The sequence below is a fragment of the Oratosquilla oratoria genome, chromosome 24 (genome assembly GCF_046742065.1).
Source record: "Oratosquilla oratoria isolate Oo_2021 chromosome 24, ASM4674206v1, whole genome shotgun sequence".
Classification (NCBI taxonomy): domain Eukaryota; kingdom Metazoa; phylum Arthropoda; class Malacostraca; order Stomatopoda; family Squillidae; genus Oratosquilla; species Oratosquilla oratoria.
The window spans coordinates 19,110,713-19,125,965 of record NC_134800.1 but is presented as its reverse complement, the minus strand read 5'-3'; the positions used below and the strand labels follow the sequence as shown (position 1 = coordinate 19,125,965).

General features: G+C 38.8%; 1 protein-coding gene across 5 annotated transcripts in view; it reads left to right on the top strand.

The window, feature by feature from the left end:
• Cog1 (conserved oligomeric Golgi complex subunit 1) overlaps positions 1 to 15,032 on the top strand; it is a 96,866-nt gene extending 81,834 nt beyond the window's left edge. For 3 of the 5 annotated variants that reach the window (XM_076207784.1, XM_076207783.1, XM_076207782.1), the window contains exon 21: positions 12,445 to 15,032. In XM_076207784.1, the coding sequence (XP_076063899.1) occupies positions 12,445 to 12,579 (135 nt within the window). In that variant the 3' untranslated portion in view covers positions 12,580 to 15,032. Of the gene's footprint in view, positions 1 to 1,239; positions 1,280 to 12,444 lie in introns of all 5 variants that reach the window. The other 2 variants (XM_076207785.1, XM_076207787.1) reach the window with 2 other exon arrangements.
• Positions 15,033 to 15,253: the final 221 nt, after the last annotated feature.

Genomic DNA, 15,253 nt, shown 5'->3' with positions numbered 1-15,253 from the left:
AATGAGGAATAGACATTTGGGAATGGATGCGAAGAGGAGACTGTATGAAGGAGTGATTGTGCCAACAGCACTGTATGGGGCAGAAACATGGAACATAAGAGAAGGAGAGAGAAGGAGTTTGAATGTGTTTGAGATGAGGTGTCTGAGAAGTATGGTGGGGGTTACTAGGCTGGATAGAGTGAGAAATGAGGAGGTGAGGAGGAGAACAGGGGTGAAAAAGGAGCTGGGAGATAGGGTTGATGAAAGAATATTAGGATGGTTTGGGCACATGGAAAGAATGAGTGAAGAAAGACTAGTAAAAGAGGTATGGAAGGCAGATGTGGAGGGAGTGAACATGTGGGGACGTCCTAGGATGAGGTGGATGGATGGGGTGAAGGGGGCTTTGGGGAAGAGGGGAATGTCTGTTGAGGAAGGAAGGGAGAGGACGGAAGACAGAGGTGAGTGGAGAATGGTTGTATATGGATGATGATGTGATTGCATGAGGAGGAATGGGCGGGGGGGGTGGGGGGTAGTATGTGTAAGTAAATTTTGATGCAGCCCGAAGGGATTTCTCCCCGTCCCCTCCTTACGTACTGTACCGAACATACTGTTATCGACAGACTAGCCTAGGCATAAAGAAATATTGTTACATTTTATTAACTGCAAAACATAGAAATACAAAAATACAAAATGCAATGCAAAATTAGGAAAGATTTTACTTCAAACAAAAAATTGAAAGAATATTTAGCTGGCTGGGATGCTGATACTGTCGACAGTCTGCCAAAACTATCATACTAGCATCTCGCGGCGTGCGGAGTAATTGTTCTGCCAGACATAACATTGCAATTCTATTACTCTATTAAATGTTAAATATTATTGCACTATCTCGTGGTCGTAAAGTCGATCAGTCGTAAGTCGCATAGGTCGTAAGTCGACGACTACCTGTATATAAGCATTATATATAGCATATATATAGCATTAATTAAGCAGAAAAACAATATTAAAAACAAACATTCAAATGAGCTGAAACACTAAATGCCCACCTTCAGCATGATGAGTGGCAAGTGCATATTTTTTGCGGAGGATTATTTCATTACTGGTGTGGAAGCACAGTATTTTGAGTATGTGCCGGGTTTTGGTGGAAGTTTCATTTCATTATTTATGTAGTGGTGTTTACCTGTCACCCATTTCTAGAAATTAGAATGCTGCATCCATAATCAATATATAAACTACATTTCACTTGTATGTGTACCATTGCAGCATGTGACCCAGGCTGTCTTGGGACCCAATGGAGGAGTCAGTATGTTGTCCTGATCCCTTTTCATGAATTTAATTTTCACTTTTAATAATTTGTTGTGGTTTAGTGTGACAAACAGTTAGCCTTTTAACATGTGATGGGTTTCCACATGACAGCTTTTACAAGTTAAGTTTTGTTATTGTCTTTTATTTATGTTTTGTGCTCTGACACTAAATAACATCATTTGTACTTGGATGTTCTAGAATAAATATAATTTGCCAATGATTACTAATGTTGTTAGTAGTGCTTTCTTTTGCAAAATTGACTAATTTTCTTTTCGTTTACTTGAACTGAAAATTCTTTTGCTTTGCTCATTCCACTCATTTACTTCCAAATTACCCATTCAACACCTTCAGTGTGATAGCACTATATAGGTTTTGGTTTGACAGGTATCAGATGATTTAATATAGGAAATCCTCTATATATGAAAGGGATGTACCATTTGTGTGTTAAACTTGGTTCTGTACAATATTTTTATAATTTTTTCCATACTTCATTTCATACCATTGAAGCATGTGCCATTCATATATAAAAAAATTGTCCTAATTTTTTTCTTTTTCTTTGTATATCAGAGTTTTGAATATAGGGGATTCCCTGTATAGCAGTCTAGTTTTAAATCTGATTTAAGAATTTACCAAGTAACCCTTTCATTCCCATTAATATTGTCACTACTATCAATACTGATTATTGCTTTTGCTCCTGGTCTTTGCAAGAGACCAGGGGCAGTGGATTGATTGTTTGAAATAATAATTACCGTTTCTTCAAATCTCACTGAATGGAAAACCTGCCACTCCATAGTGGCTGGCAATGGTCCTGGATCCTCTCAGAGATCTGTCTTGGTAGAAACTCTGAACTAATGGTGTGAGACTGTTTCTATGTCACAAGCTAAAAGTAGTAGTTGCTGGTTATCAGGTTTCCATATGTGAAAAGGTGTAAGAAATACAGTTGAAGCTTATAGAGAGAGACCTTGGGCCTAGTCTAAAGACCAAGTATCAGCCCCTTAGGGTTGCATCTCCTGATGGAGATGAGGGGGTTGATGGGTTTGAAAATGGTCAACCCCACTGTCCATCTCCCTGGACCATCACAAACAAGTGCTTGTCATTGATCTCAATGAAATGATGGAGATAAACTAGTTCCATCTTTTAGGCCATGTTGTGGAAGTGTTGTGTTTAGCAGCATTGTCTTCAACCTGAACAACATGCTGAGATGGGAGGGGCTTTTCTTGATAGGTTTTAATGTGTATGTAGCATGTGTGTGCTTTGGCTCACCCTACCCCCACCTTATACAGGGGAAAGGGTCTTTGGTATGTATAAACAAATGGGGATTGTGGTGACCAAGCAGACCAAACTCTGGTGTTTGGAGGCAAGAAGCTAAAGAAGTGGTTCATGTCTCACTAGAGCCAACGTGTGATAGCAGTAATGGTGTATGGTCTTAAATCCATAAGCTCTGACAAAAGCATTGCCTGAGGTAGTTCCTCACAGAGTGGGTTAGGGCTGAGAAGTAAAGTACATCCATACATACATATACCAAGAACTTTTTCCCCCTACAAGGTAGATAGCCAAAGTCAAAAGGCATAAATCCACTCCCACCCATTTCATCCCCATGCACTCCACTCCCATTCACCACCTCTCCCTCCCTCTCTTTTTTCTTGGCTCTTCCTGGATGATGGGGTGTCCCTGCATATTGCCCACTGCTCTTGGTCAGAAGCAATGCAGCAAGACACAGCACATTCACAGCAAGGCCACTTCATTTAATCAGTGACCCCTCTCTCCATCCCCTCATACAGAAAAAAGATGGGGAGAAATCCCTTCATCCTATGTCAAAATATCATTTAAATATAATCACTCCTTAACCCTCCCCCATCCCTTACCCACTCCCTTCCATGCATCACAGCATCATCCATACACAATCATTCTTCTTTCACCCCTATATTCTCTCTTCTCCCTTCCTTCCTCAACAGACATCCCCCTCTTTCTCAACACCCCTTTTACTCCATCCATCCATCTTATCCTTGGTTTTCCCCTCATGTTCACTCCATCCACCTCTGCCTTCCACACTTCTTTTACTAATCTTTCTTCTCTCATTCTCTCTAGGTATCCAAACTATCCCAATATTCTTTCATCAACCCTATCTCCCAACTCTTTTTTCACCCCTGCTCACCTCCTCATTCCTCGCTCTATCCAGCCTAGTAACCCCTACCATACTTCTCAGGCATTTCATCTCAAACACATTTAAACTCTTCCTCTCTTATGTTCCATGTTTCTGCCCCATACAGTGCTGTTGGCACAATCACCCCTTCATACAATTTCTTCTTAGCATCCATTCCCAAATGTCTATTTCTCATTACACTTTTTAATCCCCCAAGGCATTTACTTGCTTCTCTCAATCTACATTCTATCTCCACCTCCACTCCCTTTCTTGCCACATTCACACCCAAGTATTTATATATATATATATATATATATATATATACACACACACACACACAGTGACTGAGAAAGTGGAAGAGATGATCAAGGAGACTCCAAGAGATAAAGATGCAATGGAAAGTGGGGAGACAAAAAAAAAAAAAAAAAAAAAAAAAATCTTTCAGAGAAATAGTACAAGTGAAGAAAAAGGCCACAGAAACAGTAATCAAAGTAATTAAGGAAAGAGGAAATTTGGTCAGAGACACAGTGGATAAAATAAGTGCATTGTAGCTTATGGTATTAAAGAGAAACATGATGTACCTAGATATCAGAGAAAGAGATCGCTAAAGCAATTCTGAAGGAGATTCAAGAATAGGGACAGGTTATGGGCAAAGAAATTGAGAAATTGCATAGAGTGGGAAAATACTCTAAAGAAAAACAATATAGGCCATTAAAAATAAAACTTAGGTCTCAGATTATAGCAGTACTGTGTAAAACAACAAAGCTAGCAAATAGTGAACACTACAAAAATGTATGAATAAAAAAGAAATGAGTGATGAAGAAAAAGAGAAAGAAAAGGCACTTAGAAATTAAGCAAACGAAAAAATGAAAAAAAGAACGGAGACTGAAATTTTATGTATTTATTTATTTTTTAGAGAGTGCTGGACCTGAGGCTGAGAAAATGGTTAAAAAAAGGAAACTTAATAGAAAAGAATGAGAAATGAAAAATAGCTTATACCAACATAGATGGCATGATTTCAGGACTGAATTAATTAAATGACTGGCATTAGAATAACCAGACATAATGGGAATTGTAGAAAAAAAGTCTAATACCACCAAACACTATGGGACAAGGTCTATTCAACCATTGGATGAAAAATAGGAGAAACAGGGTAGAGTAGTAATATTTCTAATTAAGAAAGGCTTAAATGTGACCAGGATAACAGAAGGAAAAAATAATGTGGAATTGATTATGATGAAAATTGAAAACAGTGACATGAAAAGTAGAAAATTTGTAGTAATGTATGTACACCCCATAACACAGTCATGGACAGAGAGTGATCATTCCAAAGCATTGGAAGACACAAAGAATGATCTGATTTACTGAAAGGAAATATAGTAATTATGAGTGACATTAACTCAAAAGAAATATATTAGGAAGAAATGACAGTGAGGGGTGAAGACCTTTGGGGAAACATACTACTGGATATGACCATTGAATACACAATGACTCAGTGGGTAAAAGAAAAATGCCAGATATAGAAACAATGAGGAACCATCAAGGCTAGATTTAATACTTATGTCAGAGCCTGAAATTGTAGACAGAATTTAATACAAAACCCCAATTGGGACCACTTACTAATAGAATTCGAACTAAAAGAACAAATGGATTTGAGAAGAAATGAGAAACAGAAAAGGAAGACTAAAATACAGCAAAACAGATTTTGAGAAACTTAGAAAATTCTTTCAAATTGCAAATCGGGAAAACATCTTAAATGAAGAAACAAAGATGGAAGAGAAATGGAACATACTAAAAGAACCTGAATAGAATCTCCATTAATGGTGTATGTCAATTGAATGATTCCCAGCAGTCGTCCCCGGACTCAAACAAAAATTTACAAATCTGTAACAAAACAGAAGCAAGAAAGGGTATACATCAAGTGCTGGTACAACAAAAAATGTAGTGAGGCTAAAGATAGAAGAGACAAAGCTTGGAAAAGATGGAAAAAAGATAAAAAAAAAACAAAAAACATATATCAAACTAAGAAATGATTATGTAAAAATATGCAGAGATGAAAAGAGAAACTATGAAAGGGACATAATAGAAAAATGCAAGGAACAACCTAAACTATTTTACAGGTATGTAAATGGTAAACTAAAAGACAAACAAGAAATAGTAAGACTGCGCCAAGGGAATTATGAATATAAAGATGTAGAAATGGCTGAAATTATGAACAAACATTTCAAATCAGTATTCACAATTGAAAGTTCACAAAACTGTGAGGAAATACTGAAAGATATCCCCTAATGGAAGAAATAATTGTGACACAGAAGGAAATCATAGACCAAATAAAAAGAAGGAAAGGTATCACAGGATTGGAAAAATGCAAATATTGTAGCAATATATAAAAGAGGGGACAAGGAAAATCCAACTAACTACAGACCGGTCTCCCTTACAAGCACAATAGCAAAAATATGTGAAAAAGTTATCAAAAGTAGATGGGTTAAACATCTGAAAAAAATAAATAAATATATATATATATATATATATACTGAATCCAACACAATTTGGATTTAGACAAGGAAGATCATGTACCACAAACTCGATTTGCTTCTACTTGAGACTAATAGAAATAATACAAGAAAGGGTTGGATGGGTGGATTGTGCTTTTCTAGACCTACAAAAAGCATTTGATAAAGTACCACAAAAAACTAATAAGAAAAATGGAATCAATAGGTGGTTTTAAAGGAAAATTATTGTAATGGATAGAAGACTTCTTGATTGGGAGAAAAATTAGGGTAGTAGTTAGCGACAAATATTCAATCTGGGAAGAAATGATAAGTGGTGTCCTGCAAGGTTCAGTACTGGCTCTGATCATGTTTGCCATATAAATGACATGGATGAAGGTGTGGAATGTTATACGAACTTCTTCACAGATGATACAAAAATACTAAAGAAAGTAAGTACAGAGGAAGATTGTGAATCGCAACAGAAAGACCAAGATAAAATCTGGAAATGGAGTCAAAAGTGGGAAGTGAACTTTAACATCAAGAAATGTAGTATAATGGAGTTTGGAAAAAGTAAAAATAGAATATCGAGGAATTATAAAATTGGTGAAGAAGTAAAAAAAGTGAGCTCAGAAAGGGACCTAGGAGTAATTATCAGCAAAGACATGTCACCAGACAAACATATCAATAAAATAGTCAGAGAAACCTTCAACTTACTAAGGTCGATGAAAGTGGCTTTTGACTATTTGGATGAGGAAATGGTCAAGAAAATATTAGTTACACTGATAAGACCAAAATTGGAGTATGCTGCGACACTATGGACACCCAGTACTAAAAAGAATATAAAGAAATTAGAATACAAAGAGCAACAACAAAGATGGCACCAACACTCCAAATTGACATACAAACAAAGATTGTCCAAATTGGAACTACTGACTCTGGAACAAAGAAGAGAAAGAGGAGATCTACTGACTATTTATAGAATCATAAGAGGAATGGAAGTCCTAGATAGAGATGATTTATTAAAGTGGGACAAGAGAAAAACAAGAGGACATGAAAAGAAACTCAAAAAAGATAGTTATGGAAGAGATCTGAAAAAGAATAACTTCCCACACAGAGTGGTGGATATCTGGAATAAATTGGATAAGACAACAATGTGTGCAAATACTATTCAAGAATTTGAGAACAAACTTGATGATGAAAGATACAAAGATGGGTAACTACGAGCACAGCTCCCTTCCTGTATAATATGATTAGGTAAATGCATATACATGTACAGTATATATATACATATATGTATATATATATATACACATACACACACACATATATACATATGGATAGATGTATGTATTTAAGATATGTTATTTGGAAAATGCTCATTCTTTTAAGGAGTTGATGTATGTCTTGTTAGATTCTCAATATCAGATTTCCTGAAATCTTCTTTTGTATACAACCATTGAAGTCTGCAGTTCAGGATTATATTTCATATATAATTTTATTATTTCATTTATTTATTTATTTATTTATTATTATTATTTTTTTTTTGCGCAGTAGTGTTATAGATTACCTATGTTAAACTGTTGACCAGGGTCTAGTGAGAACAGAATTCAGCAAAAGTCTGCCATTCTTTCTCAGTAGTATACAGCTTGCATCCAGCAGCCACTGGTGACTGGTCTTTTCTCTGATAGTCTTACTAGACGTAAAAAAGCCTGCTTTGATTGCAGTGATGATGCACCTCTTGTTGTGAGCTCTTCATCCCCACAACCACATTAATGCTTAGCAGTGACCAGCTCCAGCATTTCTCTGAAATTCCTTTTAGTACCCCATTTGTTACTACTTGGATATTCAAAGGGATTGCTTCATAACTTTCATTTAGACCATAGTGATGGATGATATGCATACTGCACTGACCATTAAATTGCCTCTTTGGATTTAGACTTTAGTGGATACATATATGGGGTTTCTTTCCTTGCCTAAACCCCAGCTTGGGGTGTGTCATTACACACTCTTCATAACTTTTCTGGTCTTTCTCTACATTATGTATCATCACACCCCATTGTTATCTCTTCAGTCTCTCTTCCCTGTAAATAATATGCTTTTACATTAACTCAGTGCATAGTCTTTTAACTCCACAATGCTTTTATATGGTCCAGAAATTCACATCATACAGAAAAGACTGAGCCAATTATCCTCAATAGTCCCTGATACATTAATTACAGATGAAGCCATAATGTGGTAAAGAGATCTCTAGATCTAACCACTGTCTGTTGCCCCATGTTAGGAAACTGTGTGCATTTGTATTTACCTAATTGCAGTATACAGAAAAGTAGCTATAGTAGTAGGGGGCCTGTCTTTTTCTCCATCTACCATACCCAGAAAATGAGAGTGATGAGTGAGGAGAATGGAGGAGAAATAAGGAAGGATGAGGTGAAGGCAGTTGTTAAGATGATGAAAGCAGGTAAGGCACCTGGTCTGGATGGATACCATGCAGAATGTCTGAAAAAGGGAGGTACAGTGATGGTGGACTGGCTGGTGAGGTTATTTAATGTTTGCTGGAGAGAGGGTAGAGTGCCGGAGGACTGGAGGAATGCCTGTATAGTTCCTCATTACAAGGGAAAGGGGGACAAGTGTGAATGTAGTAGTTTCAGAGGGATTAGCTTGTTAAGTGTAGTTGGGAAGGCTTATGGGAGGATCTTGATTGAGAGGATTAGGAGAGGAACAGAGGGAGTAATTGGTGAGGAACAGTGTGGATTTAGGACAGGTAGAGGTTGTGTAGATCAGATCTTTGTGGTAAGACAGATATGTGAGAAAGCTATAGGAAAGGGGAAGGATTTTTTGGGCTTTGGATCTGGAAAAGGCTTATGATAAGGTAGACAGAAAGGCACTGTGGGAGGTTATGCAGATATACGGGATAGGAGGAAAGCTTCTGGGAGCTGTCAAGAGTTTTTATGAGAGTAGTAGAGCTTGTGTCAGGATTAGAAATGGAGAGAGTGAGTGGTTCGAGGTAAAGGTGGGACTTCGTCAAGGATGCGTTATGTCGCCCTGGCTGTTCAACTTATACATGGATGGGTGGTGCGAGAGGTAAATGCAAGGGTAGTGGGTCAGGGATTGGAGATGGTTAAAGAAAATGGAGAAAAGTGGGAGGTGAGCCAGCTGTTGTTTGCGGACGACGCTGCCCTTGTGGCAGGATCAGAGGAGGGATTGAGGAAGTTGGTGACAGAGTTTGGGAGAGTATGTAATAGAAGAAAGCTAAAGAAATGTGGGTATAAGTAAGGTGATGAGATGTACAAGGGGTGAAAGTGGCAGTAGACTGGAAGTGAGCATTAAGGGAGAGCGACTGGAGGAAGTGGATAGTTTTAGATACTTGGGTGCAAATGTGGCAGGAAAAGGTGGAATGAAGGTGGAGGTAGAATGTAGATTGAGAGAAGCGAGTAAATGCCTTGGTGGATTAAAAAGTGTAATGAGGAATAGACATTTGGGAATGGATGCTAAGAGGAGACTGTATGAAGGAGTGATTGTGCCAACAGCACTGTATGGGGCAGAAACATGGAACATAAGAGAAGAAGAGAGAAGGAGTTTGAATGTGTTTGAGATGAGGTGTCTGAGAAGTATGATGGGGGTTACTAGGCTAGATAGAGTGAGAAATGAGGAGGTGAGGAGGAGAACAGGGCTGGAAAGGGAGTTGGGAGATAGGGTTGATGAAAGAGTATTAGGATGGTTTGGACACATGGAAAGAATGAGTGAAGAAAGACTAGTAAAAGAGGTATGGAAGGCAGATGTGGAGGGAGTGAACATGAGGGGACGTCCTAGGATGAGGTGGATGGATGGGGTGAAGGGGGCTTTGGGGAAGAGGGGAATGTCTGTTGAGGAAGGACGGGAGAGGACAAAAGACAGGGGTAAATGGAGAATGGTTGTATATGGATGATGTTGTGATTGCATGAGGTGGAAATGGGCGGGGGATGGGGGGTGAGGTAGTATATGTGAGCAAAATTTGACGCAGCCCGAAGGGATTTCTCCCTGTCTTCTTTTATGCAATGGGGGGACGGAGAGGGGGGGTCGCCAATTTAATGAAGCGGCCTTGCTGTGGATGTGCTGTGTCTTGCGACACTGCTTCTGACCCAGGGCAGTAGACAAGGTGCAGGGATGACCCGTCATCCAGGTGCTAAGATAAGAGGGAGGGTGGAGGGGTGTGGAGTGTATTCAGGGATGGAATGGGTGGAAATGATTTTATGCCTTTCCCTTTTTGGCTACCTCATCCCTTGTAAGGGGGAAGAAGCCTTGGTATATATATACCATACCCAGTTTTGAATTTGTTTATGGTTGGGCTGGATATTCATATAAGCAATTCCATGTGTTGATATTGAAAGAAGAGGAAAATTTATATATATATATATATATATATATGATAAAATAAATTATTGACACTCTTCAGGCATGTGATCTACAATTTGTTCCCACCCCTTGTGATGACCTACTCCCAAATCAAGAGGTCATATCTGTCAGTTTTGTCCACTCCCATTAATAACCTGAACACCATGATCATGGCACCTTTTTCTTTTCTTTTTAGCCTCTCCTTGTATGGTTTATCTGCAAAGCTGGGAACCAATTTGGGCAACCCTCATTTATCTAGTCTCTCATTGTATCTTTTGTCAGCCACGCTAGGTATCATTTTGGTTCTACCCTTTGTATTCCAGATTTCTAATGTCTTTCTTTTTGTGTAAAAACCACACTGGTACTGTGTATTACCATATGGGGTTGGTAAGATTTTTATTTTATAATTTTTTTAATAGTATCTTCATCATGAAAGAAATTGCCACTCATATGTTTGTCAACATCTTATATATCTCCATGGTTGTGATGTTAATGTTTTTCAGGTGACAAGGCATTCTTAACCATGACTCCCAGATCCTTTTCCTCCTTTGCTTTATTATTTTATTTCTCATTAGAATCTCCTTCGTTTTGCCCATTTCCATTTTTCCCCATCAAGTTATGTCAAGTTATGGGGTGAGTGGAGAATGGTTATATATGGATAACGCTGTGATGCATGGAAGAGGGTGGGTTGGGGATGGGGGGCTGAGGGAGTATATGTGGATGATATTTTGACACAACCTGAAGGGATTTCTCCCCGTCTTCTCTTTTTCTACATGAAGGGATGGAGAGGGGGAGTCACCAATTAAATGAAGTAGCCTTGCTATAGATGTGCTATGTCTTGCTGCATTGCTTCTAATCCAGGGAAGTGGGTGAGATGCAGGGATGACCCATCATCCAGGAGGAGCCAAGAAAAGAGGGAGGTAGAGATAGTGAATGGGAGTGGAGTGTGTGGGGATGAAATGGCTAGGAGTGGATTTATGCCTTTGATTTTGGCTACCTCCCTTGTAAGGGGGGAAAAGCCCTTGGTATATGTATGTACATAAGTTATGTCAAAAGCAATGCAGTGAGATACAGCACTTCCATAGTAGGACCCAGTTGTTGTTGTTGTTGTCGTTCCCTAGACTGTCTGTCCGAGCAGTCCCGTCTCCCCAAGGAAGGCCACAGCCGAAACTGGGTTTTCCCACAAATCCTTTATAGAGTGTATGTTGTGTTGTTTGCGTGCATGATTGTGTATAATGCAGTCTTCCATTATGTGTTGTATGGTATGGGGTGAAGTGTTACATCCTGGGCAGCTGTTCACAACACGGTCATCCAGCCTCTTCTGGTAGCTTAGAAGTGCTGGGTGGTGACCGCATCGCAGTCTGGCCAAGTGGACTCTGTCCTTTCGTGGGAGAGAGGATTCAGAAGGGTGGATATCAGGGGGTCTGGCATGCAGCAGTGTGTTGTCTTTCAGTGTGTTAATGGAGCGGTGAGTGATATGATTATGAATATGTTTCCGGAGGCTGGTATTTGGTGGTTGTGGACCCAGTACCTGGAGCTGGTTTACCCTCACTGCTTCATTAAATGGCAAACCCCCCCTCAGTTACTTATATTGGTATTGGATGGGTGTGGTTTGGGTGGAGAGAGAGTATATGCTTTGATTCGGCCATCATCCTTGTAAAAGGGAAAAGGACATCTGGTATATATATATATGCATATGTGTTAATGTATATTTCATCTTAACACCTGCCCCCCTTATGAATCTTGTCTATATCTTCCTGTAGCAGTTTATGATGCTCTTCACTTTGTACTCTTTTCAAAATCTTGCTATCATCACCAAGATGATAAGAGGGAGGGAGGAGGGTGGAGGGGTGGAATATATAGGAAATGGAATGGGTGGGAGTGGTTTCTATGCCTTTTTCTTTTTGGCTACCCCCTGTATGTATGTATCACCAAATAGGTTAGCATAGCTAATTGTTCTATACAGCATGTCATTGACATATAAGGACATTACAAGTGCCTTGTAGGACCCCATTAATCACTTCTCTCTAATCTGACTTCTCATTCTTCACTGTTGTTCTCATGGATCTGTCTGTGCATTTATATCTCGTGCCTACTCAATGAGAAATGTCTGTGCCCTGTATATCCTGGATTTATTATTTTTTTTCTCTGTTTCAGAGTGATGTAGGAGCTATCAACAAGGAAATGACTACATCATCATCTACAACTTCTATATCCTCTTTATCAGCAAGTCGGAGTGCAGCGTCTCTTTTCTCAGCTATGAGCTCCTCTTGGTTTGGATCCTCATCATAGGAAGTAATTTCCAAATCAGCTTTACCATGGTAGATGAAAGCATGGCAAATATAAAACTGGTGATAGTACTTTTAAAGGGATGTTAATAGGAAGGTCCTCTTGGAGAGGAAATAAGTGAAATGAGGGTAATGAGGAAAAAATGGTAGAAGGGTAAAAAATGAATAAATAAAAAATATGAAAAATACATGGACTGTACAATGACAAATATGATTTCCTTTGCTTATTTTAAGGTGCCTGATTAGAACAAATGCAAATGAAGAACTTGTTTGAACATCATACATCTCAGGGTGAAGGAAAATATACATTTATTTTAACCTCTTCACTCCGGGGCACATCGCACATCTGGCAGCATTAGCTGCCCGACGTACGAAGTTGCATCATAATAATCGCATTAGAAAAAATAAAGTCGGTGCTCAATCGTTCGTTCTCTTTCACTCGTGTATTTTGATAACCATAGAGAATATGATGAAGCCAGTTTAGAGAGAATGGAGATTACGTAGGTATGACTACAATAAATATACAGACGCTCCTCTACTTACGTTCATTCGTTTTATGTTTTTTCGATTTTACGTTTGAACTGTGTTAAAAAAAAAAATGGTAAAAAAAAAAAAATTTTGCATGAATTTTTTAGTTTAGCGTGCTCTCCGTAGTTCAAACGATACTTACGCATGACGCTGCGTCCATTGTTTACATGGCACAAATGACAGACTGAACGTCCCTTGCCTCCTCCTCCACCATCTCAATTTATGTTGCTTGAATTTAATCTATTTGAAATTAATTTTATTATTTTACAATGTTATGTGTATAATTAATGATTTAGGGGTGTTTTATAAGATACGGTAATATAATTTACGGATGTATAGTACAGTAACAACTTACGTTCATTTTCAACTTATGTTCGGCCGTTCGGAACGTAACTAAAATGTAAGTTGAGGGGCGTCTGTAATCAAGATGCCGATGTCGGCATCATCGAGTACCCACTTGCTCATCATGCCGCCTACGTAGGCGTCACCGTATGGAAATGGTTAATGTGTTAGGGGATGTTTCAAGGAGTTTTGGTTTTGAAGTGGGTGTGTACTTATTGCACTTTGACTTAGCTTTTCCCATTATAAGGGGGCAAGGGGATTTGGTGTGTGGGCATGTATATACACTCACAAGTGAATTTGAAGCTAGGTACAGATTGACCTCTCATTAACAGATGTTAATTAGCTGTGTTTGCTGTGTTTTTGGTGCTGTTGTTTAGTGCTGTGCAATCACCATGCCACTCAAAAACCACTCCAAATCAACAGATTATTCACATCAATGGACACTGTTACCACCCTTTTAGTCCGTTAATGAGAGGTCAATCTGTATGATGAATTGAAGGCTATAAGGCAGGACCCAATGAGAATTGTTCCTTTCCTGTGTACAATTAGGTAAACACACACACACATGAGCATAGCTCCCTTCCCATAATACAACTAGGTAAATAAATAAATACATACACACAAGGACATGACACCAGATAAGCATGTTAACAAAATATTCGGAGAAACCTACAATTTATTGAGATCATTCAAAGTGGCGTTTGCCTATTTGGACGAAGAAATGATAAAGAAAATCCTAACAACACTAATAAGACCAAAGCTCAAGAACACAGCAGCACTCTGGACACCCAGTACCAAAAAGAACATTAAAAAACTAGAAAGGTTACAAAGAGCAACAACCAAACTAGCACCAACTCTTTCTGAACTAACATATAAGCAAAGACTGTCCAAATTAGAACTACCATCTTTGGAACAGAGAAGAGAAAGAGGTGACCTGTTGACTATCTACAGAATATTGAAAGGAATGGAAGTTGTTGTTGTCGTTCCCTAGACTGTCTGTCCGAGCACTCCCGTCTCCCCAAGGAATGCCACAGCCGAAACTGGGTTTTCCCACAAATCCTTTATAGAGTGTATGTTGTGTTGTTTGCATGCATGGTTGTGTATAATGCAGTCTTCCATTATGTGTTGTATGGTATGGGGTGAAGTGTTACATCCTGGGCAGCTGTTCACAATGCGGTCATCCAGCCTCTTCTGGTAGCTTAGAAGTGCTGGGTGGTGGCCGCACCGCAGTCTGGCCAGGTGGACTCTGTCCTTTCGTGGGAGAGAGGATTCAGAAGGATGGATATCAGGGGGTCTGGCATGCAGCAGTGTGTTGTCTTTCAGTGTGTTAATGGAGCGGTGAGTGATATGATTATGAATATGTTTCCGGAGGCTGGTATTTGGTGGTTGTGGAAGAAGAGAAGAGAGTATCTGTGTGTGATACAGGCCTTTGGGTGTTGTTTTAATGTTTATTAATGTTTGGAATGGAAGTTTTAGATATGTATGTACATAAGTTAATATGGGACAATGGTAAAACGAGAGGACACGAAAAGAAACTAAAAAAAGATAGTTACTGTACAGAATTTTTTTAAAAAGGAACAGCTTCCCACACAGAGTGATAGATACATGGAATAAATTAGACAACCAAAAAACTTGATGCTGAGAGATACAAAGATGGGTCACCACAAGCATAGCTCCCTTCCTGTATAATACAACTAGGTAAATACACACACACACACACACACACACATACACATGTATATGTATATATATATATATACATATATATATATATACATATACTGTATATATATATATATGAGATGAGG